This window comes from Talaromyces rugulosus, chromosome III (genome assembly GCF_013368755.1).
Source record: "Talaromyces rugulosus chromosome III, complete sequence".
NCBI lineage: Eukaryota > Fungi > Ascomycota > Eurotiomycetes > Eurotiales > Trichocomaceae > Talaromyces > Talaromyces rugulosus.
Window position 1 is genome coordinate 2,903,811 of NC_049563.1, and position 26,518 is coordinate 2,930,328.

The 26,518-nt window shown below is 48.3% G+C and overlaps 7 protein-coding genes across 7 annotated transcripts; 5 read left to right on the forward strand and 2 right to left on the reverse strand.

Moving 5' to 3' along the window:
• Positions 1–1,237: 1,237 nt before the first annotated feature.
• TRUGW13939_05859 (uncharacterized protein) lies at positions 1,238–4,321 on the forward strand (the record flags this gene model as incomplete). The annotated part of the gene is made up of 3 exons (XM_035489017.1): positions 1,238–1,450; positions 1,513–1,611; positions 1,700–4,321. 3 exons carry the CDS (start codon positions 1,238–1,240, stop codon positions 4,319–4,321), a joined length of 2,934 nt encoding a protein of 977 aa, XP_035344910.1.
• Positions 4,322–5,350: 1,029 nt separating this feature from the next.
• TRUGW13939_05860 (uncharacterized protein) lies at positions 5,351–7,667 on the reverse strand (the record flags this gene model as incomplete). Its single annotated transcript, XM_035489018.1, has 2 exons — positions 5,351–7,380; positions 7,451–7,667. The coding sequence occupies 2 exons, from the start codon at positions 7,665–7,667 to the stop codon at positions 5,351–5,353; spliced, it is 2,247 nt and encodes a 748-aa protein (XP_035344911.1).
• Positions 7,668–8,311: 644 nt separating this feature from the next.
• Positions 8,312–12,979, forward strand: TRUGW13939_05861 (uncharacterized protein; the record flags this gene model as incomplete). Its single annotated transcript, XM_035489019.1, has 4 exons — positions 8,312–8,338; positions 8,398–11,581; positions 11,642–12,295; positions 12,351–12,979. Coding segments are annotated over 4 exons (4,494 nt in total), but the record flags the coding sequence as incomplete, so codon positions are not given.
• A 222-nt stretch (positions 12,980–13,201) lies between these two features.
• On the reverse strand, positions 13,202–14,920 carry TRUGW13939_05862 (uncharacterized protein; the record flags this gene model as incomplete). Its single annotated transcript, XM_035489020.1, has 1 exon — positions 13,202–14,920. The coding sequence occupies one exon, from the start codon at positions 14,918–14,920 to the stop codon at positions 13,202–13,204; it is 1,719 nt and encodes a 572-aa protein (XP_035344913.1).
• A 3,731-nt stretch (positions 14,921–18,651) lies between these two features.
• On the forward strand, positions 18,652–19,197 carry TRUGW13939_05863 (uncharacterized protein; the record flags this gene model as incomplete). Its single annotated transcript, XM_035489021.1, has 1 exon — positions 18,652–19,197. One exon carries the CDS (start codon positions 18,652–18,654, stop codon positions 19,195–19,197), a length of 546 nt encoding a protein of 181 aa, XP_035344914.1.
• Positions 19,198–21,664: 2,467 nt separating this feature from the next.
• Positions 21,665–22,666, forward strand: TRUGW13939_05864 (uncharacterized protein; the record flags this gene model as incomplete). Its single annotated transcript, XM_035489022.1, has 1 exon — positions 21,665–22,666. The coding sequence occupies one exon, from the start codon at positions 21,665–21,667 to the stop codon at positions 22,664–22,666; it is 1,002 nt and encodes a 333-aa protein (XP_035344915.1).
• Positions 22,667–23,774: 1,108 nt separating this feature from the next.
• Positions 23,775–25,319, forward strand: TRUGW13939_05865 (uncharacterized protein; the record flags this gene model as incomplete). The annotated part of the gene is made up of 1 exon (XM_035489023.1): positions 23,775–25,319. One exon carries the CDS (start codon positions 23,775–23,777, stop codon positions 25,317–25,319), a length of 1,545 nt encoding a protein of 514 aa, XP_035344916.1.
• Between the last annotated feature and the right edge of the window lie 1,199 nt (positions 25,320–26,518).

Genomic DNA, 26,518 nt, shown 5'->3' on the forward strand with positions numbered 1-26,518 from the left:
TGACCATGCTGCTGGTATCATACTCCAAGATCACTGGGATAAGAAGAAGAAGGCATGAGTGATGATAGTGGACTAGTGTTGATGAGGTGATAACAATGGCGAGATCATAGATGATCGCCCTGGGCTGAATCGGCGTGACCATACCGGGTATTTTTCAGCGAAGAGAACCGGGCTAGCCGGGTGGTGCCTGCGTCTGGCGGCCGCTGGCTGGTCGACAGTGCCGCCGCCCCACCCACGCTTGCCCGTTCTGGGGCCGCGATCACTGGATTACAGCCCGGTGACGGTAATTATTGATAACGAACGCTATCGCCAGGTCTCCACCCGCCACAGCTCTCTTCTCTCTCTTCTTCTCCTCCTTCCTCACACACACTCTCTCTCCTCCCCCTCTTCTTCTTCCTCTTCCTCTCTCCACAACCTCCCCCATTCCGACACCACGAGCTCCCTCTGTGACCGACCGCATCGCCTACTATATATACGTATCGCCAATGACTAGCCGCCCAGCTGATAGCCTCATCCAGCGATAGCATTCAAGCTTACTCGCCAAGTGGATCTGCTGCCCGCTAGCGCCGCGCTCTGCAGCCACTTAGTGACTTGACCGCCTGGGCCCCATTCGAGTCACCAGGTGTGTGAGAGTGTGGGTGTGCGTCACAGGCCGCAGGTCGTCAGTCGTCCTCCATCCCATCTGCCAACGTCCTCGTGTGTTTGTTTCCGTCCTCTCTCATCCTCCCCTCCCCAAGCACTCTCTCCCCTTTTGCCTCGACTCTGCACAGCCTTGCTTGCCATGGATTGCTGAACTGTGCCGCTTCTCACACATCGTGAGGAGGCACTGTTCCCCATTGACTGCGGTCACCACCCAACTGGTGCGGAGAAAGCCCTTGAGTGACTAGCCCCGTCTGCAACTGATCTTTGCCAACCGCACCACCAACTGTTGCCTGGTATCCTGATTGACCTACAATGTGCATCCTTTTCCCTTCTGCCTCCCTCGACTTCGTTTTTGGTTACTCTCCCGGCCACCAACTCGTGCTTTTCTAAAAGCATATCGTCCACAACTCAGCCTCGTTTAGTTAGCATGGCAGGATATTGCACCTTTCCTTGTCCCGCCTGATAGCTCAGTTTTGGCTCCCTTATATCTTTTTTCCTCAGAGTCCTGACAAATTCGGATCTCAACCGTTATCCGTCTGGTCGTTTTCGCTCCCAACAGCGAGGGTGGAAGGCACCCGCCAACACATACAATACAATGCATCAGCATCCACGATCACCGCTGCCCTCACGGCAGCCTAATCAGCGCCAACCAGGCCCTGCTAGGGACGATGCCCCTAGAGATCAGGACGACGATAGGCCGCCCACAGGAACTGCATTGGACACCACAAGAGGCCTGGGTATTGATTCTGGTGTCGAGGCCGTCGCTCCCGCAAAGGAAGCCATAACGAGGCTTAATCAGATCATATTTGTGCGTTGGCCACCTTTCAAGCTACGTGTATATTGGCTAACTATTCCTCCTTTGAATAATAGAATTACCATACGAAAGCCGCCTTGATTATATTACGCGCACGAGTTGACCTTCCACCGCTTTTCAGCAAAGGATCGGACAAGCCAAAAGTCAACCGCTGGGTAAGCCCTTCAACATTCTTGCTGGTTTCCCATCTGCGCTGTCAAATAAAATAGCATTTGATTAACTTCGTTGTTTTGTTTAACACAGTTCAACATTGATATCGACGAAACCGACGAATATCGAGAAAGCATCCGAAAATGGAAAACATGCGATGCTATCGACAATCGGCCGCCGCCAATGGTGATCGAAACATACCTGGATGCCAAACCGTTGACGAACAGCCAAACCTTGGTTCTCATAGACGAGAACGGAAAGCGCTGGGATGTATTGGAAGCTCTGGCCGCCTCGCAAGATCCCGGGGTGATGTCAAGACCAAAAGAAGTCATTCTAGAGAGGTGGAGAGTAGAGCTAGGCGAATCATCGTCAAAACTACCGTCGGATTTGGGTGTCATCTTACCAGCGGTCTATAAAAAGAGTATCGTTCTCTTCCGGTCTTTACATGCATATTCAAGATTCCTCCCAGCCTGGAAGGTGATCAAGCGACCTGGTATTATGAGGAACAATCCTGTGCTACAAATTCGATATCGAATTCGCGAAGCCCGAGATGAAGATCGTCTGTCCACTCTCGATAACCTAAGTATCCCCTTGCAAACAGGAAACGAAAAGATTGTCGATACGTATTCCTTTGGCGCCACCGATTCACCTGCTGGGCCCTTCTCGATTCAAGTGACCTACCGTCGCCATGTTGATTTCAGGGTTGATGACTCCGAAGCTCTCTTGAGTTCTCGGTTTATGGGTGCTGATGACACCTATTTCCTGCCTTCGTTGCCGTCTGAAGAAGCCAATAAACCACTTGCACAAGGATCTCTGCCTATTGCTGGTCGGGGCTTGGGGCAGCCAGATCGTACTCAGGCTTATGGAAGTCTCTCAACCTTTCATCAAGTAGGCCCGACGACCGGCGCCAGCCCCATATCGACCTTGCGGGCAGCTCGCGATCTAGGCAACCCATCCCCGTCTTCGATGTCTCCTCCCCGAAGACTCCTTCCCGCAGCCAAAGTTGGGCAAGGAGGCCGTACCGCCGCCTTGGCCAACGAAAGTAGTTTGAGCATGGCCAGACGACCATCGGTATCATTTCATCCTTTTAAAGCTCCACCGTTGTCTGCATCACCATCTTTAGTGGATCCTCCCCTGGGCGCATCGCCGCGTACAACGACGGGCCGTGTTAATACGACGCCAGGGAGTGTGAACGACCCAAGAGCGATGCCTCCACCAGCTGTACCAGCCTCTGCAGGACGGCTACCAGCCTCAGAACAAGCTATATCATCGTCAGCATCCAGCTCTCCGAGACCTGCCCCTACATCAAAATACAGTAGTTCCTTCAGTCATCGACGGGGGAGGTTATCTTCTGGTGGCAACGTACGTATAGACGAAGACAATACATCGAGCGGAAAAGCCAGTGCAACTTCTTCCAATGCCCAGCCTGGATCTGGGATTTTGGCCGAACCAGCAGGCAACAGTGGAGAATCTCTCCAGACCGATGATGAAAACATATCCGATTTCCTCAAGCTCTTGGACTTAAGAAAAGATCTCTTGAATCCTGTCAAAGCTGCTGCCGTGGATGCTGCAACTCGCAGAACATCTGCTGCTCTCACTCGATTCCAGAAAATGCGAGACTCAAATGCTGCTCTATCCGATTCCATGTCGTCTTCCCTGCTAATGCAACGCTCATCAGCATCGTCTAGTCGACAATTGTCCAGTATCCCACCAATGGTTGCTGGTACATCCATCTCCACGGCTTCATCTCCAGGAAAACCCATTTCACCACATACACCTCATACACCTGCGATTCCCTCTCGTTTAAGCTCGAATAGTATTGTCAGTTACAATGACCGGGAACGAGACTCGCCCTTGCGACAGGCAGGTGCCGAACAAGACTCTCAGACTGAAGAGAGCACAAGCTACGACACAGCACACCGTTCCAATCGTCCAGGTGCAATTGACATTCCCAAATCTCCGAGACCCTTGGGTCCCAGCTACCGACGTTCGAGCTCCGCTGCTCAAAATCGTCGAATTAGCACGGGTGGTGGTGGTGGTGATGAGGAAGAAATATTTCCTTTTGCAATGAGAAGTGTGTCTCTAGGCGCAGAAGAGCGGGCTAGTCTGAGCCTGAGTACTCGGTTACGCCAACAAGATAATGTCGATGCAGGGGATACCACCGGTCAACGAAGCTCAGAAGCAGCGCCACCAACCGACGAAGGAGCTAACAATGCTCTGCAAACACCGAGCCCTGCCCGAGACTTTGGTTCTCAGCGTGGAGCTTTCGTGCCCGGCGCGGCGTCATCAAACCACCCATATCAGACTCCCTTGTCGCACAGTCGTGGACGAGGCTCGTCTGCGGGGCCACAATCACATAGTTCTGCCTCCGGAAGCCTGTCACGTGGAAGTGCAATTCCGTCACACTTGGCAGAACGTGAGCGTGACCGTGACCCGAGTGCTAGTGGAAGCAATAGTGGAAACTCAATGATGGATATTCGACGCGGAGCAGCCCAACGATCCGGCCCTGGAAGATCGACAGCACAGCATGCCATGAACTCTGAAGAGGATGAGCCGCTTTTATTTGCGATGAGTGATTTCCATTCATCGAGAAGAAGTCTTGAAGAAAGTCGACGGGGCAGCGTTGGTGGTGAATCGAGTGCAAACTCTGGAGGATCCAGACGCGGTAGCGGAAGACGAGGTGCTGGCATGCCAAGTTTCCATGCATGGCAATAACGACTGTAGCTGCTTCGATGAATGGATTATGTTATCCTAAATGGCCTATCGCACTCCTACGACTGCCCACGACTTTGCATTACTTCCAAGATGCAAGAAGATTCCCGACAGCACCCCCTCATCCCATATTCTACCCCCCCCCCGGAAATGGGGCTTACTCAGGGAACTGTGGAAACACTAGTTCTAAAATCTATATGTTCACCTCACTAGTGCTCACCCCGTTGCACAAATAGATTGTGCGGGTGAAGAGCACAGAAAGATTGTTATGCCGCATGCTACATAGAAGTTTACGACTCGAAAGACTATTGTTTTTTTCTTCGTTTTGTATTTTTTTTTATACTTCGCATTCAGACAAGTCCCAGCCTCTGTCTTCATTTAGCATTGATTACTGGAGAATGCTGACTTTTTATTTGGGTTAATTACTTTTTATTCTTCGCACCCATGTCTTGAATCAAATTGGTCGGAACTGTGTTTGCATGCTATGTTTTGTTTGAATTGTCACTTTTGATATCCTTTTACCTCGATTGGCATGACTTTTTTTTTGTTTGGCCGGTGTTTGGTTTATTCACTGGAAACCGCATGGGAGGTATAAAAAGGTGATCATTTTTGCATGAGAGGACCCTTTTCGTTTATGTCCTTTTCCTTACAGTTTGGTTGAATTGTCTGAATCTTTACATTGATGAATTTCAACAAATCTAAACGGGTATCTCAATCAATCTATCTCAACTTTTTATCTCTCCACGAAGAACGGTCATCTCTGGTAAATAAATTACAGTATTCAAAAGTTAGAAAGCATGTGATGTCTCGCTGCGAGTAAGGATGAGCACTGTGGGTGCAACTCAAGTCCCTATTTCTGGTTGGATGATACAGATATCATCAGGATTTGATCACGGGTGTGACAGACAGCAGCTGAGACATCTGGTTTCATTATCATATCCACATGCGTCGAGTCTTTTGGAACATCTTCGACGACCCTAGAAATGTACTAATTCATTATTTCTTTTTTCTCCGCTCCTTCACTCCGCTTTTTCACATGCGACGGAAGGCATTCCCTGATGCGCTACGGCGTGCCTTGCTTCGATAATCCTCGGCCAGTCTGACAGGCTCTGCTTCTCGAGACTTGTTGTTGTTAGCCTTTGCGTTATGAGGCGTAAAAGTAAACTCTTTCTCGCCGACAGCACTGCGTCGACCAGTCCTATCCCTATTGTTGGTAGAAGGACGCATCTTTTGCGCGCGAGACTCGAAGGACCGGTCCCGGGAGGCGCCGGGTCCTGCTCGTCTAGATGACGATGATGAGACTTGCATTTTTGTGTATGGTTTTCGGCTGCGTTTGTAGGATATGTCTTCTGTGGCCTGCTGGGGTTTTGTGTATCGTTTATCGTTGTCGTCTACCTTGTTGGCGTTGTCGTTGTCGTCGTCATCATCGTCGTCGTCGTCGCTGCTAGATCCTGGTGTCTCGTCGGCGGCTTCTTGCTCGACAGCAGTGAGACCACGTTCCTTGCGTTCTGCGCGATCTCCGGTGTTGGGGGTTATGTTGCTGCTCGGGTTGAGCATCATGTATTCATAAGACGTTTCGTCCACGGCGAACTCGGTGTCTTCGAACATCTGCTTGAATCGACTATCACCCAACAAGCCCTTATCAGAAGATGTCTCAGTAGTAGTGGTGGCAGTTGTATCCGCAGGAGCATCTTCCATTTTCTCATCGCCACCTTGGTCCAGCACGCGTTTGGCGTTGCGACGCTCGACTTTTTCTTGCTTGTCAAGTAGCTTCTCGGCAAGTTTTCTGTTAACTTTGACGGCGGCTTTCTTCTTCCCGCGAATCCGGCTTTCGCGCTCCAGGTCGATTTTCTCTTTGACTCGCTTCGCGCGTTCTTCTTCCCAGATGTAAGGGTTTGTGATGAGTCGCGCTTCTTCGTACAGTCTTTGGGCGACAAAGTAGCCGTGCATGTATGGTCGTAGCAGGTTGGTTCGTCCAATCAGATGGTCCAGGTTCAGAGTGCGCAGTTGAGCAGTGGTCAAGAATTTATAATTGTCGTACACGGATGTTGCCTGGTTTCCGGTGAATGCTTGAGGATCGTTGGGGTCCTCGGCCATTTCTTCCACAAGGTTGTCCAGGAACGAGCACCATTTGGGAGCTGGGCCAAGCTGGGGAACGAAAAAGGCATGCTGTTGCCTTCCCTCGTTTGCTGTCAATATCATACCGCTATCCTGGCACCACGCAACACTGTTAATGTCCACGGCCGGTTCGACCGAGGTCCACGGGGCTCCGTTCCGAGGGTCCCAGATCTTGATAATTCTCTTATCCGAAGAAAGTATTTTTGGTTCCAGTGTTTGCTCGCGTGTTCGCGAAGATGGGTTGAGAAACTTCAACGTGTGGATCGGATAGCCATAGCCCTGGTCCTTCTTGAGATACGGCACGGGGGATCGTAGATCGTACAGGTGCATGAGCCCATTGGAAGACCCCGTCACCAGATTCAAGCCCGATCTGTCGAATTCCAAAGCAGTAATCTCGTGTCGCATCTCTCCCGGCTGGGACTGTGACGGTGGCAGCAAAATCCCCGCGCGGCCTCGAGCTCTCGAGTCCCACAGTTCAACAGTGCCAATCGAAGTGCCAAAAGCGAGAAGGTTGTGACTCTCTTCAGCAATAGTACCCGTATTAACCGATCCTGTATTAATGCCGCCTTGCAAAGTACCGCCGCCGGTAGAGTGAAAATCGTCTCCGCCCACGTCAACTTCAAAGCTGCGCAAGTATCGACCTGCTTCTAAATTCAGGCGGAACACCTCACCGCTGCCATCTTGATTGACTCCCACTGCTGGGACAAGAGCTTCGGTCGACTGTCGGTCGTAAACGAGATCGCGACCGTAGCGGGGTAGTCGCATTGTATAGTGACATCCTTGGGGGGTGTGGAACTCGAGGGATCGATCTGCCTGCAGATGCAATGACTTCGAGTAATCGGAAGACAGCAAAAGAAACGTCGTATTGAGCGATATGGTGTGGCGGGCGAAAGAGAGCGACAGATGTGGCAAATAATGGGTGTGCATTTGCGGTTTGTATGTACCTGTAATAGGCAAGCTTAGCACATGAAGATTTTTTCTTTTTTATGAAAAAAAAAGTGAAGAACAAATTACCTGTGCTCATAACCCATTGGCCATCCTCACTGACGCGAATACATTGGCTAGCTTCTTCGAATTCAAAATCTTGCAGCAGCTCGACCCTGTTGGCGTATTCTGGGTCGTTCTTCAGACTGCGCTTCCTCCGCCTGGCAAGCCATTCTGGAAGTGGCCGGGCTGTCGAGGAGCCTGAAATCGTATAGACCGGAACAGATGACTGAGTTGAGAGTTTCATTTTTGACGACCCGGACCTCCTCCCATCGGATGCTGATCAGGATAAGAAAAAAAATTCTCTGTTTCTAAAGCTTCTCCAAAAAAAAAAAAAGTTCGGAGATAACCAGAAACTAGAGAGAAAAAAACCGGAGCAGCACTAACGGCAATCGGCATGGCTTCCCCTCCACGTGACTCGGCCTCTCCACACCTTCGTCCACCGAATCCCGCCGGAGCTGATTGGGCGCGTTCTTGCCCCGGGGCAACATCAATAATAATTTGGCGGCGTCGACAGGACATAAAAACAACCCTGCGCGGTCCTGTTGTTTCAGTCTGGGCATATTTTTCATCGCCTTTATCATTTTTTTCTACTAGAAACTGCATTTCGGCTCTTCTTATCCCCTCGTTCCGTCCACTGATTCAGAAGCTGATGTTCCTCCGGCATGGAGACGCTCGGTAGAGGCTCCTGATCTCGGCCTTGATATCGATGTGGCAACAGCACAGTTTTCTACCCTGTTTCCCTCATGTCTCAAGGCCTGCAACAAATGCGCCCGTGGAAATGAAACCACGTGCACAAGTAGAGTCCGGTTTCTTTTTTATTTCGTTGGTGAACGGCCTTGATCGTCCGGCCGGAGAGCCTTTGTCATTGTGATGATGGAATTTCCAGGTGACGCCATCACTAATATCAGTGTTATTGTGAGTATCACATTTTTTTAACATGTCAGGATTTGTGCCGGGGCTGAACTTTTGCGCAGAATGGCTTTTCTGTGATATACTGGAGAATCTACAATGAAGAGACCAACATCAGCACTCAGGCTTCGGAAACTGTCGCAAGCAACGGCTACAGCATTTTAAAGCTCCTGAGCAGACTCAAGGACCTAGAGATCAAACTGAGAAACCTTGGCTGTCTAGTCTCATACTATCCTAGACGGCTTGGTCTATGGATATTCTCTTCTACCCCAGGTTTTGAATGTGTGGATTCGCTTGCCCAGGAATCGCCAAACCAAGACTTAAAAGACCCGGAAAAGTTACTTATTGGAAGCACTTCGCTCAAGGGCAAGTATCTCGCGCTAATCCAAGATGTCTGCCCAAGTTTGCTGACAATTTCAACAGTCTCTGCTTCAGGTAGTATAACGGCTACTGACCTCATTAGGTCTCTATCTGCCGACCCGTCTTCAACTTCCGGTCGGACAAATTCTACTGTTCTCTATGCATCATTTGTATCTGCCGTTGCGGGACTCGTCAGTCTGCAACTTGTGCGTCGTCTTGATGCGATCCCATTGGGCGCTCGGACATTATTTACGCCAATTGAACCGAGCTTTTTCGGCGGTCTGGCAATAGCCGATGGCAACGCAGACACGCTTCCTGCTTTGACTACTCTACGAATAGAACTTTCTTTGACCGGAAAGGTCATCATCTCTCTGCATACCGCCTACCAAGAAGGGATCTCGCGGCTAGGTGGATATGACCTTACAGAAGTAAACCCAGCCGACGTGAGACCCAACACAGATATCTGGCTCGCCCCGAATGGGACAGTCGCTCGGTTAATAACTTTTAATGCTGAAGAATCTAATGTTTTTGCGGAGAGGCAAAAGAACGATGGTACTACCCGTCAATTCGTGGAGGCCAGGCAAAAGATTTGGAAAGACACGGTTGTCGAATGGATGAGAGATGTTGGTATGTCGGTCAATTCGTCGGAGGAAGAACATTGGGTTGAAGTGGAAGTGTCGGAACCATTTTATGCACGGTTTGCAGCTGATTACTTGCGTCAAGTGGACGATGTTCAAACGGTGTCTCCTCTCAAACGAATTCTTTGGCCATCCAGATTTTGCTTTAGGAGGGCTAAGCTCACCTCTGCATCCTTGATCGATGATCTCGATCCTCTCGTTACCGATTGCGATGACCCCGTGAATTTTGCTCAAAATTGGATCGGGACTGCTAGTGCCCGACAGGGAAAGCCCGTACCTAGCACCTCACATATGCAGCAGACGCCGCAGAACAAAGATTCATCAACGCCTAGGATTGATTTTTCCGAACCGATCGAGAGTCTTGCTAGGGTGGCTCAATACCCAGACCTTCAAAGCGCCAGTACAGTGTACCCTACGCCACCAGATGGCGCTCTCGCATCGGCCATGAATCAAACGGCTTCTGAGGCGTTTGGGTCCGATGGACATGACATTAATATGTCACATGCCCCAGGAGATGGCGCATTTCCAAGGCGAGGGGTGCAGATGGCTAGGAACCTGGGTGATGCAACGGCCGCCCGAGTTAAAAGCGAAGCGGAGATTGCAAGCGGTCTTTACGATACTACCGGTGACGAAGATTTGTTTGGGGATATAAATGACAAAGATTTTGGACCAAAAGGAATTACGGATGATGATTTCAACTTTTTTGATGATCCTGAGATCGATGACTTCGATATGGACAAACCTGTCGCTGAACCTGCCCACGAAACACCACAGCAACCGCAACTAGAAGCAGCCGACATTCAAACTCCGCATGCAGTTATTTCTATAGACAAACCCCAAGATGAGGGCGTTATGCAGCCCCCTATAAAGTCAGACCCACAGAGTGACCAGGTGCCCGAGTCTGTCTTGAACGTCGAAAAAATTGAAGCAAATGAACACCAAAATATTGCTACTGCTGCTTCCCCTGGCAAATATTGGACTCTTCCGGAACAAGCCATGAGCCCTCCTCTCAGTCCAGTCGAAGTGAAGAAACTTCTATTTTCAACGGCAGACACAGACACAACAGAAGCGGGGAAAGATTCCAAACGTATCGATCTTGATGCCGACAAAAAGCAAAGTCTTTACGATTCGATCTCTTTCCAACAAGGACTTACTATGTCCGATCAGAAATATTCTAACTCCGGCCATTTCTTTTTCGCGGCCCAGAAAAACGAAAACCCAACAGCAAATCTCGCATCCGAGATTCCAAAAGTGGGATTTCCTCGGGGCCGCAAGCCAATCCCTTCTCATCATTCCGAACGCCCGAATGGGACACAGCAGTCCCCTTCGGCGACACGAATTCCACGCTCAGCATCTGTTTCCAGCAGTGAAACAAGTTTTGATTCTAGCGATGACGACTACGAAAGAGAGTCGTCGCCGGCTCGACTGACCAACCTGAAACGAAAACGTCCACTTTCCGAAGCAGAGCGATCCACAACATCTTCGTTAGAAAGACTATCTATTGCGTCTGAAATGGACACCAACTTGACAAGAGAAGACTATTGCGTGTTCTTAGGGAACTTTTTCTCTGTCATCACTGACTGGTCGCTGGCTGGCTACTTTGCCTTTAAACAGAACCAGTATTCTCCCGTCTTGATTCGAAGAGAGGACCATGTCCAATTGGCACAGCTTATGGTGGATCAGCTTGCTCAGTCATCACTTTCTCATAGAATTGATGGCTGGAAAACAACTCCAGACCTCGAAAACGACACGGTCCCACTTCACACACCTTTAGATGATACCCCCATCCTAGGAGAAAATGAAAGACTGGATTTTAAGACACTGGTTTCTCTGCACGACAACATGCAAATGACAATGGAGACGCCTTCAGCTCGGCCAAATATGCAACGTAAAGATGCCAAAGGATCGATTAACAAGATTTCGCTTCCTCATCTACATGTGCACCGTGGAAAGGATTATTTAGATGTTCTTCCCTCGTCTATGTCGTTTTGGGAAACCTTTGGGTTGGAACCTGCCAACGGACCAAAAGACATTTCTGCTTATTGCATATACCCACATTTCGCAACAGAAGGTGCCGATGCCTTTATGACACGCTTGGGACTCGTTTATTCCAGTTGCAGTTTTGGTCAGCATGTTAGAGGAGATCGACATAAGACGTTTGAAAATGGTTTAGGGGCTTGGAGTATCGCAAAAGGAGATGGGGCATATGTGCGGACAATGCAGTCGTTGAAAAATCTGTGCGAAAATCTTGGTATGCTGCTTTTTCTTTTTTTTTTTTTTGAGATGTAATGATTTTTCTAATTGGTCCTAGGAGCCGCGTTGTCCAAAGCCCCTTCTGCCAAGGAGAATTTTGTCATCTATGTTGTCAATCCTTTTACACATGGAGCAGCCTTTGCCGACATTTCTGCTGCATTTTTGCATCTTTTTCACAAGTACATCGGCGATGTTGATCGGAACTATGCAAAGAGCCAGATGAATGAACTTGTTTTGCAGATTATTCCGATGAGTTTCGTGTATTCTCCAACATCGATAGCAGTGCCCACGCAGTGGCAATATCTCAATCTGGCTCTGGAAGTCTATGGTCGATGCCCACCGAAGGATGCCAGTAGTGGCATTACAGGGTATGCACCTCCAATCGTTCTCGCAGAGGCTGCTCCAAAGAGCCTTCCCTTTAGAGTTACCTCGGAGCGCGTTTCTCCTTTTCAAGAAGGCCGGTGCCTTCATTTAGCAATCTCACGAAGTGTTGATCAGCGCTGGATTAGCGCGGCATGGTCTGACAGCTCAGGTTCTTTTCAAATATTGATGTCGTACTGTCTGCGAGCTCGAGGTTCAAATGTCAACCGAACTCTGTCAGAAGTACGGCAAGAGATATGGGAAACTACGAAAGATATCATGGAGCGAACACAAACCAGATCAAAGGTCTTTCTTGTAAGGACGGAGCCGATTGACCAAGAAGAGGCTGAAGGTATGTCTAGATCTATAAAGTAAAAAGTAGTACTTGGAGCTAATCTTTTTGCCAGCGTGGAATGGACTTGCTGCACGCTACAATCAATCCAAGGCGATGCCAGTCGAACTGACGCTTTTCAGCGTCAATGTCGCACCTGGGCTACATTTGGAACTTCCAGCAGCGCCAATTTCAGCCAACATGATCAACCCAGCGTCAACCCCGGTGACTACACCATACGGCGGAGTCTCATCGCCAGACCAATTTGGGGTTGGGACCCCAGCAAGTGGTGGTCAGGGACCGATGAATGCCGTGACCCCAACAGAGCTCTCAGCTTATGTTGAACCTGATGCAGATGCGGTGCTTATTGATGCACATGACGAGTCTTGGGCAGTGGTCCTATCACACCGTCTTAACAACTCGACCTATATAACAGAATACAGACCAGCCCTTATCAGCGGGTACCTACTACGCCGAAAAGGCGTCAATGACAGCCAAGGAGTTGCAGCCATGTCTGTGAACCTGGTCCACACCTCGAGACCCTCTGGGGCATATGAAGCTGTGCTTAGAGAGGCCCTGAGCAGCTACCGAGATCTGGCGACTCTCGCCCGAGCCAAAGGCACATTAGCCGTACAGCACAACACGCTACCATGGCATATTGCCACTGCCGTAAAGGGGCAGGAATTTTTGAGCTATGTATTTTAAATGATTATTCTACATTGGACAGGCGTTTTTGAGGGTAGCCATACATGTCATACAACAGTTGCATGGGCGTTGGGTATACCACATTATATTTTTGATTTTGTTAAATATATTTCCATTATACAAAATATTAATAGCACCGCTATTGAAATGGTTCATAAGAATTATCGTCTGGTATCAATATTTAACCCAATATTTGAAGAAAAGGGAAACAGAGAAAGTCAGCTATTGATCAACCAAACACGGTGTATCAAAGTATCCAAACCCTTTGACAACACTCATCTCGTCCACAAAAGCGTCTTTGGTCTTGAACGACCACCCGCCAACTTTATTCTTGATCATTTCGCATGTAGGCCGACGACCACCCTCATTAGGGACGGACCTCCAGAGACAAGTGCCAAAAATTCCCAGCTCTGACACGACATCACCGGCGACGATGCCTTCGGAGGACATTAGCACATTGAACACGCCCGGTGGCGAGCAAATCCTCTCCATCAGCACGTATGCCGACCATTCCGAGCGGGGAATAGTGTTTAAGAAATCCGGTATATCATCTCCATAGAGATTGTGCCCTCCACCTTCTAGCGACGGTTTGAGTATGTAGTCTACTGCCGAGACGTTATTAGTCGCGAGCTCAACGCCCTTGGCACCGGCCGGTGTGCCGTCGTCCAATGGATACAATTTGACAAATGTCTGTCGAATCTTGTGTGCGCTTTCGGGCGTAAGCCAGCGCTCTAGCACTCCTCCTGGAGCAGCCAGTGCTTGCTGGACTTTCTTAGTAGTGGTGATATGGCCCAGGACAGATGGGAACTTGATAGCGCGCGAGAGCTCGAGTCGGATCCGCGTTTCGATGCCGTGGTCGCCGGAATACTCCTTGGGCTCGTAGCCCGCGCGATGGTAGACAACGCCGATCTCGATGGATTTTCCGTGTGCTTCTTCTGGGTGGAAGAGTAGCTGGCCTGTCTCGGTCAGAGTGGTGTATTGCAAGACATCCTGCCACTCGACGCGGTATGTCGGGATGGGCGAGCCTCCGTCTTCCCAGTTCCACAGCGCGTATTCGATTGGTCTTTCGTCTGTGGTGTTGAAGTTGTGCGGCTGCACGACCATCAGTACGGCAGTGGGTTGCCTGTAGGAGGAGGAGGAGGAGGAGGAGGAGGAGGAGGATGATGATGATGACCGGTACTCTGTGAGCGCCGCGGCTAGCATGTATGCGATTTTGTCAATCGTCTTGTTTTTGGGTAGCGAGTCTTGCCGAATAGGATTTTCGCGTGTGGATTGCAGGTTCATGTCATCTTCGCCGAGTGGGAAGTCGTGGTATACGTGTCTGCGAACGAGGAAGCGGTGCATATCAGCGACTTTGTTTGCGTGGACGCCGCCGGCGCATGAGTATGAGTTGAATTCAACTTGTTTGAGGGTGACTTTGTTCATCCAGTGCAGGCCGTCGTTTTCCCCTTCTCTATTTTTGTTGTTGTTGTTGTTGTTGTTGTTGTTGTTGGCTTCATCTTCGTCTACGTCGTCATCCTGCCAATGGAGCATATAATCAGACCGAAAGACACCGCCAGACACATTCTGGACCGGAAACTGAGCAGATCCATCTCCTCTCCGTTTCTGCACTTCCTCATACACCGTCCACAGAGCATCAATCAACGACTCTTTATCTCTTAGCGGACTCGTAACTTCCTGTAACCACTGCACATCCTCTGCCACTTTGCTGTACAACTCGTCATATATCCTTTGCAACTCGACCGCCTCATCAAACAATTTTTGTGGAAACAGTGTCGGAAACACGCTGACCCCAACTGGATGCAATCGCACGCTGTGTTCTGTTTCCGAGCCGATGACTTTGATCAATGAGCCGTGGTTGGCTTGGTAGTCCTTGATGTGTGCGATGATGGACTCGATTGTGGCCTCGGGAAGGTCTTCGGGTGGGTATGGTTTTGACATTATTTTTATATTTTAATGTTTCCCACACTTCCTTAATTTTGCCCAGCTGGATTTTAAATGACCATGCGGGTTCATTTAGGAATTATGCAGCAGATCCACTTGGGTGAGGTGGCAGGATGCGAAGAATAAGCTGTACCGTGGCTCCATATGGCGTGCATAAGGTGAAGCGCGGATTGTGGGGGCAAGGCTCAGCAGTGCAGCGGTGAAGCCAACGCATAACAAAGAGTGGAGAGGGCGGAAAGTTATAATAGACGACATCTCTCAGAGTGATGGTCTTTGAATTTTTTTATACAGTGGATATTTCTGTGTATATGTTTGTGTGTATGGCATATCAGGCTTAGGTGGACTAGGGATGGATATAGGGACTAAGGTTGCACTTTTGCCTCATAAGATGGTTACTGCCAAGGCTAACTTTGACAAAGGCATGTTACAAGTATCAAAGACGACAAACAGAGACTACAAGGCATACTAGGAGAGGGGGTGAGGGGACTGAATGATGTAACCCGTGGATGATCATAGCCAGCCTCGGATGAATTTCCAAATGCCTCAAACCGGAACGATGGACGAGTGGCAAGAAAGACAAGAAAGCAAAAGACACGAAACAATATCCAAAAAGAAGCAAAAAGCGGCGCAACCAAGTCCGATCCGGTGTATCAATTGATATCCAAGACCCGTGATCGTCCGAGGCAGAGCGGGGACGGACTCACTCAAGAGTCAGGATTAGGAATCAACCTCCGGAGTCACTTCCAAGAAGAGAGGAGAAAGAACGGGAAGAACGGAGAAGATACCAGAGGCATTTTCTTCCCCTCTCTCTCATCATGGTGGGTGGGGGAGGGAGATGGTATTTTGGCGTGTCTGGTCATGACAGGTACGATACCATCAGACGAGACGAGACTGGCACATATGAAACGCTACAAGGCAGCCGCGCAAGATCAAGCAATCAGGTGAGTGATAAAAGACCACCCTTACAAAAAAGCAAAAGAGCCAAGTGGCATGAAAAAAAAAATTCTGTCCATGACGACGTCCAGTCAGAGAGAGAAGTGGATCGGCAAAAAGTCCACCGATGATTGGATTTGTCAAGACGTTTGAGAGGACAGATTAGAAACGACCAACGAAAATCTCCTCATCGGCCCGTGACCTCGACAAATAAGGCAGATTGATTATGTATTATGGTTGTGACTTACAGGCAGCAGTTCTTCAGCAAGGCTGACTCAACATCTGGAGCAAGACTAGGGCTAATTTGTCGCTAGTCTGGTGTAGACTCGTAGGATGACGCCTGGCGGACTCCAGCTGAACTGAATGCGCCACACAACCAAACATTACTAGTATAAAAAGAACATTAATAATAATAATAACGCAAAGAAAATTCTGACTGCCCCTGTCAGGCTATAAATGAATAGTTATAGCGACAAAGCCACACAAGAGGGGCGAAGGTGGGGGCGGCTGAAAACGAGGACATTTGACGTTTGACAATTAACAAATCAATTGACATCAATTGATAGAATATGTAATATGATCTACAACAAATTCCAAGACTAAGTTTACTGCCAACGGTACATGTAATTCTTAAAAAGGGTGCTTATGAAGGAACTCTATATCCGACATCCGAATATATTCCATTGGCTAAACAGATATAAAATTGTCCACCATGGGATCATACGGTATGGTTTTAACTCTATGTTCATGTAGAAAGTAATTGCAAGCCAATGTTTGCAAATCTTGCCAGATTCCAAAGCCATCTCCTTGGAATCCATACTACCGCCAAGAATATAGTGATGACATTAGCATAGAAAACTCCGCCATCACCCTCGTTATAGTGGAATCAATATACTTATTGACTAACATATGCTATAGATAAATCCTACATACTAGTCAAGACTGTTCTGAATATCTGATACTTGCTGCTCTGTAATCTTGTAAAGAAAAGAGCCTCCCTACGTCATCAGACCAGTTGCTTACAGCTCAGCTGGCAGACACCAGCTGAACGGGCGCATGGATCGCGTCAGCGACTCGTATCACCAGCCAAAACTCCAACAGCCCAACAGCCACAACAGCCACAGAAACACCAAAGCCACAGTGCGATAATGAAGGATTTTTAAATAATATTTTGTTTTTCTTCGTCTTGTGAATAATCCGGACGACGTTATTATTATTCTTCGGCCGAAATGAGCGAGCGCAATCTCGTGGCGCGATCACGTCCCCCGGGGCTAATTATAGAAACGGATCAGCAGCACTTGTCCCCAGTGATTGTCGAGTAAATACTACGTGCTCCATATGGAGTGCTCTGTGCTCTGTGTTCAATTCAATCGCAACATAAACAAAATTAGAAACGGGTGTTCTATTTTCAGTCAGAAGGCCCGAGTGGCAGACCGTTTCACGAGATGCTGCCCCTCCGGATCGGTAGGCTGGTCGTGATCGAAACAGGCTGCATAGCCGCCAGAGCGAACAAGACGAAACGATTCTTTAGAGAGGTTTGATCAAGGAGGTGTTTTCTATATGCGGCGTCTGGAGATCCATAGGACGAGAGAGCTGCTTTTCCCTAGTGCAGGGGCGCGGGCGGCTAATTCTGACACGTTTAATGTCGAGCATCTTGCATTCGTAGTGTGGGAAATTTCTCCGATGGACGGGCGTCTATGCAGGTTGACATGGCGCGATGCATCGTGAACAGGCGGTTTTGGTCCAACCAAGCTGGTTTTCCCACTTGTTCCTGGCAGGTGTTCGTAGGATTCGAGGCGGAGTCGCACCAACTTCGCTTGTGACGCTCCAAGCCCCGTGAGGCTGAAAAGCCCTGATTGGCCGGTGGCTGTTATCAGGTCCCCACCCACCCCGAATGCCCTCAGGGAAATTATATGGTCATGAAACAAATGCCGCCATATTTAGATTTCTATGCAAGCTCCTGCATGGACGACCGTCTCAGCAGTCGCCAGAGTCGGCAAATAGATGGAGGGCAAGAACCAACATGAATTGATGGTATGGGGAATACGGAATACAGAATACAGGCTGCAAAATTACAGCAGAGGCATTTTGGAAGCTTATGAGTGCATGATTGCGTTCGTATACTAAAATTTAGAGTACTTAAAACTCCGTATAAAATAGAAGATTAGTAGATGATAATGGACCAGCCACAGAGTGAGAAATTAGCAGAAAATAGAAGCCACAGCCTCCCCCGAAATACGAAGACGAAAGCCACATCAACTATACCGTTTCGGGCCATAGTGGAGCACATGAGCAGCTGTCAGCGAGTCAGCGCCATGTGCCAGCCCGTAACAGGACTAGCGCGCGGGAATGTGGCGCGTGCGCTCTCTCTTTAGGCTTCGATTAAGTCCTGCTGAGCCCCGTATCCGTTCGTATCGTACCGTTACAGTACCAGACTAAGTGTTGCCTGGGGCCCTCCACCGCCTGCATGTATCATAGGCCGGAGCTTTAAAGAGCATCCTCACCCCCCCCTCCTCTATCATTTTGTTCTATACACCATCTGGTCATTCCACCTGAAAGTCATATAAATCTGCTGATCCCCCTCGACTTTCACATTCAGTCTTCTTCTCCTTTACACTACTCTACGTCAACCCTACTATATCATCTTCCTACTTCTCTTCTCAACAGCTTCCACAAACACCGCCAAGCTGTCGCCCTCTCATAGCCCAAGACGCTCTCTCTTGGACTTGACCATATCCACTCGCCCTCGTAGCGACTCGTTCTACGACTACCGTCCTCCTCAACGCTCGCCCACCATGCCTTTTCTCGGCCACGACGATCCCGTCACGCGCGTGCGTGATCTCGCTGACGACGAGACTTTTGTGCTATCTGAATATGAAGGCCACGCCAGCAAGTGCTCGCGCTGCGTAGATGCGCTCGACACCTTCCGCGAAGGCCGCTCTCTGTGTGAGCGTGGCCTGCAGTACGCCAGTGACGTTGCCAACTACGTTTTCAGCAGGGACGGCAAGGCCTTCTCTGCTGTCGACAAGGAGCGTGACGAGGTGATGCTGGTGCGCATCCCGCGCGGCTTCAAGGCATCGCGTCGTCTTTTGCTCGCCATCGAAGAAGGCTTGCGTCTACACAACCGTGACCGACCCGTCATCAGCTACGACCAGAACTACCTGGTTGAGGCCCGACGCCCCTCGACCACCGAGCCCGTCACTGAGATCATCGAGCGTGCCCCGCGCACTCGCCGCCGCGTCATTGTCTACCCTCGATCGTCTCCCAACCGTGGCTCTCTCTACGAAACCGACCGCGCTGACCGTCAGGAGCGCCGCCAATACGTCCGTGTGCGTCGGTGAATGAATCCATTCGACCGTTTTTACAAGCTATTCTTTATACGCCCTAGACATGGTTTTTCTTTTGAACCTTACTGTCACCCTTGATCATTGGTGCTCCTCCGATCGGTCCCAGCTACATGCGATAGCAACTCGCACTGTGGCTCGTCGTCGACTGTCTACGGCTGGTTTGATCAGAACTGACAAACCAATGCAAAAACGCCGAGACGTCCTCCCTGATATACACGTATATCTATTACCTGATCGTCGACTGCTTAATTGCTTCATCCCCTGCGGTTATAGAGAGTTCTGTATGCATGCATATACGTACTACCACTACCTCATTTCCTTTGTTCCCATTGGCCGATGTGTGACTACAACGGCCCGTGCCGTCCAACCACAACACTGCTTCGATTTACGTTTGTTTACGTTGAAACGTTCTTCATGATTCAATCTATTTACTCCTGTACTTTTTGTTTATGTATTTAGTGTAGCAACAATACATGCACAATCGTCAAAACTACTTTCTATTTTCATCGTCATAGCAATCTCCGAAGTAGTAGTCCTCTGCATTGTAACTCCACCCGAATCAGCCTCGAACTAACAATTGACGCTAAAAGTGGCCAGCCCCATATGCATAGCCAATACACTAGCCTTTTACGGTTAGTCTCCCCGTTAGTCGTGATTACGTATCCACCAAACTAAACTACTTTTGAATTTAGTGTACTATGAATACACAGCCTCCACTGGCCTGGCCCACCACCCTTGTCAGACTTCAATGCACGATTTATTCCTCTTTTGTATCCCGACATGGTTGAAAATGAGTCACTTGTGTAGTTGTTCCTCTTGTAGGGTTTTTTTCTCTCTATTAGTTGCATATGTATTTCCACTATGCCAGTTACATGGTGAAAGTTCGCTGTAATACATACATGTACCCACAACGTAACTACCACCTAGCAGTTTAGTACATTATTGTTGTTATCTGTTATCGATAACTGGCCTGAAGACAATGACTCACACTTATTCGTCTCTGAATTGGATCACTTGATTAGATGGTGGTTTGCTGCTACTGTGCGGGTTCTTGCATATTCAGTTACCCCGCACATGAAAAAAAAATCAATTGTACTGTATTCGATTAGATAGTGAGTCATACTAACAATTCGGGGTCCTCTTGGGGAAATATATATGATTCATCAAATTTGTTTGTTTTCATCAAATTTGTTTATTGTTGTTGTAACACAATACCAGATGTTTTGAAATGTAAATTCAGCTACTCGCTATTAATATTACTAGTACTTCACTGGCAGTATTGATTTACCCAGGGGTGCATTCTTCCCCTACATTTGTTAAATGAAAACCATCAAAAAGTTTAGTAGAGGTTTGTATATATTCCAAAACAACGCTGAAATGATAAGCAAACGACATCAGGCGCAGTTAAGAAAATAAATGTACGTAAAAAAGTCTACAAACAACTACGTAGTTACCAACAAGCACTAGACGCGCATCCCCGATCTTCGGTTCAGCTGCCTCTGTTGCTCTGCATACCACTGTGGCTGGTGATGCCGCTAAGACGATTAAGTTTGTGCGACACTTGCATCATGGCGTCATGGCGTCAAAGATATAGAGCTGAGGCGAGGTCGGCTGACAGGGGGTTTTTTGTCTCCCTTTTCTTTTTTAATGCTTGTGTGTGTGTGTGTGTCGACTGGTGTGGTGCTGTATTTTCGTTACGAAACAGATCTTTGGCTTTACCATGTTCTTGATGACGCGTCATGTCTTATCTTGAAAGTTTCATTCTGTCTGTTTCGATGCTTTTCTATTTATTTCTCCAGATGTCGCAGTGTGTCAAACTAGTGGGTGTAGACTGCAGCGGAAATGACACAGGGCGTATGTTTTGGACTCTAGCAAGTCTCGTGCATCTTGATAGCATCCCCGCATTAAGAAGACATTTCTATCGGAATTAGTTCTCTTTCCGTGGTTACACATGCGACTTTCCCGTTCTAGTGCATGCATCTTGGAGATTTTCTTACGGTTTACCCGTTTTGATATGTATTCTTCCTTTTTTTTCTTTAACCACAACGAAAAGTGATCAATCCTTTCTTCCAATTTATTAGTGGGCTTCCCACTCTATCCTCTGATTCCATTCTCCTAATCCTACTACCATAAAGTATTGAGCTATACCTTATACCAAGTCTTTAGAGCCTTTTAATACTAGTAATTCAAAAAGATATAAGCTAGCGCATCGAAAAGTCCAGAAATCATATAAATATATTTATATAATATCTTTATTAAAGAGCTTCTGAAAATAAAATCCATTTAAATAATATATAATATTAAACGAATAAAGCGGCAAGATAAAAAATAATAGGTGGACTGAGCGCTACTTCAAAGATTGTACCTTACCGCCGACGCCGCCTTGGACGAGCTTCGCTCCTCGCGTGCGACCCCTACTATATATTTTTTTGACCGGATTATCTCTTCTTCCTGTAATCTGATGGCTTCCCTGGCTAAAAAAATCAGAAATCACAACGTTTCAATATGGCGAAGCTTTGTCAATGATCCGGGTTCCACCAAAAACTCCAGGGGCCGCCGGTCCCAGATTCTCGTACCAGGAGAACTCAAGAACGATCCAAAATATGACAACCTTTCAAGAGTGTGGCTTGACTTGGGAAGGTATGCGAGAGATACCCTGGCTGCTCAGGACTCACATCGTTTTGTTTTGGGGCTCACTCTCTGCGGGCCATTCCTCCGCCTGTGGGAATTCGACCGCATGGGAGGGATAGCATCGGAGAGCTTTGATATCAACATAGATGGTCTCCGATTCATAACCATCATTCTTGGGTTCCTCCTGATGAGCCCGGAACAGCTTGGATTTGACCCCACCATCATCACTATTGGAGGCCAACGTTACATTGAGATTGAGAAAGATGGTGGAAAGGAAAGACTTGTTATTGATGGCGTAATTGGGCGGGCGCGCTGTATTGCCGGTCAAGCCACAACTTGTTGGAAGGTACATCGCGAGGATGACCCACGAACCCCGCTGGTGGCCAAGGACTCATGGCAGTATCCAGAGCGTGATGATGAAGGGGAGCTTTTGCGCGAAGCAGCAGAGAGTGGCGTCACCAATTTTGCTAGGTACTACCACCATGAGACCGTTCGTATCGACGGCAAGATCGATAAAATTTTGAGTATTCGAAGAGACCTAAGCATTCCGATACTGAAATCCGGACAGGGTAGCGTGAAGCCAACCACAAGCCGGAACAGGTCGCTCCTAGGGCGAAAGGACCAAAATAGTGCTTCTGGACAGAAAAGGTCTTCTGACTGTGTGGATATCCTGCTTCCTCCTCCTCCCAGTAAACGTACCCAGTGCTCTTCTACCAAATCCGGCGCAAACAGCACCCCACTAAATCGAGTGCACCGCCGTGTAACTGTCCGGGACTATGGGAAGCCAATCTACGAGAGTAGCTCAAGGGTGGCCCTACTTGCTGGACTGTAGGGATGTATCAAAGGGTATGATTCCCTCTATCAAAACGCCGGGATGATCCAATGTGATATCTCCCCGCGGAACCTACTGGTGAACGAAGACGATGATAACCCTTCCTGGCGGGCTTTTTTGGTCGATCTTGACCTCGCAATCAGGGTGAAACGGGATGGTTTCTCCGGAGTCCGAGGTAGGACCGGCACCTGGGCATTCATGGCTTTGGTGTGCTATACGGCGAAAAGCATTCCTTCATGCACGATCTCGAATCATTTTTCTGGGTGCTTTTTTGGATATGCATTCACTTCGAGTCGCCGGGGAAGGGAAGGATTGTCGAGGGCTTTGAGGAGTGGAATTATGTCAACACAGAGAAACTGGCCAATGAGAAGAAAGGGGTTATAGTTGATGAAGAGGATTTCCTTAGAATTGCAGAGGAGAATTTCACTCTGTACTATCAGCCTATGATCTCCTGCGTTAACCGGTTACGCCGGATTGTCTTTCCTGATGGCGGACGCTGGAAGACACCAAATGCGCATCTCGGTTCGGAGATGATAGACATACTTTGCCGTGCACGAAGCGATTTGAATGCCATAGACCAGGGCTCTTAATGAAGTGATAAAGAATTACTATCTCTCCTAGCACCGAGCAGATCCTGAGTTACCTATGTAACTCTACCAAGTCTAAAAATAAGTAGAACACATCCCACTAGGAAAGGCTTCCGAGAAAGCTAAGAAACTTTAAACACTGGGCATAATTCTAAAAATGTATGCCCCTTGGCTTTTTATAGTAACATGCGGCGACTTGCTGATCAACGAGACCATACCTTTCCCAGATCTCTGCGGGATGCTTGCGGGATGCCTGCGGGATACGGGATCGTTAATTATATGGATTATTTAAAAATAATTGGCCGATAATTAATTGATCTAGAATTGTTGGCTTTAGCCCCTTGTGCTATGCTCCAAATGTCACTTTCGCGGCCCCCGGATTGTGTTTTATGGGTCAGCCCAAGAGATCGGCAGAAAGAACATTTAGAAAGACGAATTCAAAAAGAAGTTACTATAAATGCAGCATAAGTACATGGGAAAAAAAACGTCCAAGCAGTTTCCTCAATCCGACAGCAGCAATTATGTTTTTCAAACCCATTATCGCCTTGATGGCGATGGTGGTGGGCTTCGTCTCGGCCGGCGCTGTTAGCTACCCACGCCCATCAATCTATAACAAGTCGGCACACTTTTCATTGAAAGTGAATGGCACGGACATGTACACTGTCAGCTATGCTGGGTTTGACTATGTCCATCTTTCCATGGACGAAGGATATCCCACCGAATTCCGCATTGCGGTCACAGACCAAAAGTCGGTCGACACGTACTATATTTCGCCGCGCAATCTGTCTATCGAGGCCACCAAACAGGGAAAGGAATTGGTGTTCTCGCTGACAGAAGCGCAATACCTGATTGTGAAGATCAATGACGAGAAAGAGTTTGTTATCATGGTCGACCCTGCCGAGGTAGATGTGCCCGATCCTTCGGCCGATGGCGTTTACAATGTCCTGGACTACAACGCGGACGACAGTGGTAAATCAGTGACCAAAGGTATCCAAGATGCCATCGATGCTGCGTCTAAAAAACCCGGTAGCACAGTCTATGTGCCTCCTGGACTTTACCAAATCGGCAACCTCCTCATTCGCAACCAGACTTCTTTATATCTTGCTGGCGGTTCGGTGTTGCGCTTTACTGGTAACCCATCTGACTACAAGACTCTTTACTCCAAGTCAGACATTGGACCCGGTACATGGTGGATTCAAACCGAGTTCGGTTCCACAGACATCAAAGTCTACGGCCGCGGCACCATTGACGGCAATGGCTACAATACTCGCAAAAACAAATTCATGGCAGACCTGCTCGTCCCCGTGGGTACCAAGAACTTTGAATGCGATGGTATTATAGTGCGAGACAGCAGCTTCTGGGCGGTGACCCCTATTCAAGTCCACGATGCCCTCTTGACCAATTTGAAAATTCTTGACCGCCATGACGTTACCCAAAACGATGGAGTCGACGTGGTCGAGTCTCAGCGAGTGACGGTGAGGCGCGCAATTGCAATCGCCAACGATGACAGCTTTTCGGCCAAGACGTGGCCATACAAGGTGGGCACAACTGTGCCTTACCCATATTCTCCAAAGCCGCAGTATGACATCCTTTTCGACAACTGTATCGCTTGGACCACGTGCTTTGGCTACAAGATTGGTCAGGGTGTCTGGGAGGTTCAAGACAACGTAACCTTCCAGAACAGCGTTGTCTATGACGGCGGAGTAGGCATTGGCATTCACCACGAATTTGGCTCCGAGACAGCTAGCAACATCACCTTTGAGAACATTGACATTGAGCATTTGCATGGAACCCCTGGTGGCTTTGGCACTTGGTTAGCCGTGTACGTTCAGGATTCTCATGAAGGCGTTGGACCGGTCACGGACGTTACAATCAAAAACATTCGTGCGCGTCAGAAGGGAGCGCGCAACGCTTTTATCCAGGGCCACAACGAGTCTTCTATTGTTAGTGGAGTGACTATCAGCGACGTTTACATGTACGAAAACACCACAGCGGCGACGACGCTGGAGGAGATGACGGCATACAACACCACTTGGTCTAAGGATATCAAGATTATCAATTCTTGAGGACGACATCTGTACATTCATTAACTTCTAGCCATGTATATAACTTAATTAGTACAAATTTTTATACAGTATAAACTTGTCGGTGCCATAGTACATAAGTTGCGTAGGTTAATGACATGACATCAGTGATATCTGAATTTTTCAGCCCTAACCCTAACCCTACTTACCGTATGGGTATACCGCTTTGCAGGACACAGAAACCCATTTTCTTTGTTTAATCGTCTTAACCTAGTTAAGTCGCACTAGGCAGACTCTTCACTCCATTTTACATAATACTCAACCGTTGGAAAGGCTTGACATAATGATTTGCACATACTAGGCAATGTCAGCCGCTGTACTAAAAGACAGAAACTTTTAGGCAAGCTGATATCTGGTATATGCAGGATGAGTCATGGATAAATTCCAAGGAAAATTCCAGATATACAAAGATTCAATGTTGCAAAGATCGCAAAGCCCGGTATCGACATATAAATATACTATACTGACAACCTCACTCGATTCATCAAATATGGCGCCTTGATTTCGTTGATTTAAAGTCAGTGGCGTTACCAGCGTGTTAGGCGACATCAATAGCGTCGACAAGCCTGCCAAGGATTACTTCAAAGCTAAAAGGGCCAAGAAGGGTTCGAAGGAGAAGAAGCGTGATGTCAGCTACTAAGGAGGTTCTTCGGTCCGCTACACCTACTCTGCCTCCTCCCCCGGCTGTGGTAGTTCCAGTTCGTGTACGTCCCCTGAACCAGGCTCAGCCCCTACGACTCAAGGTCTTTTCCGTCATCCCATTGAAGGTCCTGCTAGTGTAGAGGTGATCGCTAATTTTTTCCCTGCTTCGGTTGCGAACCATATTCAAGGAAGAGGAATGATGGCCACAGATTGAAGGACAATGTTCTTGGTTTCTGGCAGTTCCAAAAACCAGACGAGATCAGCAATGATCGTATTCAAACCCTCAAACTCGAAGCCCTCACCAAGGTGTCCCACAACCCGTTAAAACCGACGGCAGCACCGAACCGTCATTCTTGTTCTCTGAGTATGAGTATGACAAGTGGCTTTTTTATGACGGGACGAGTGACTCACGCCTACGACTTGAATACCGTTACATCGCTGCAGCTAAAATCATCCAGAAACTGTTACGCGGCGAACTCAAACGGGAGCATCGCCAGCATATTCCAATATTGACCAAGAAGACTTCACCAAATTAGTAG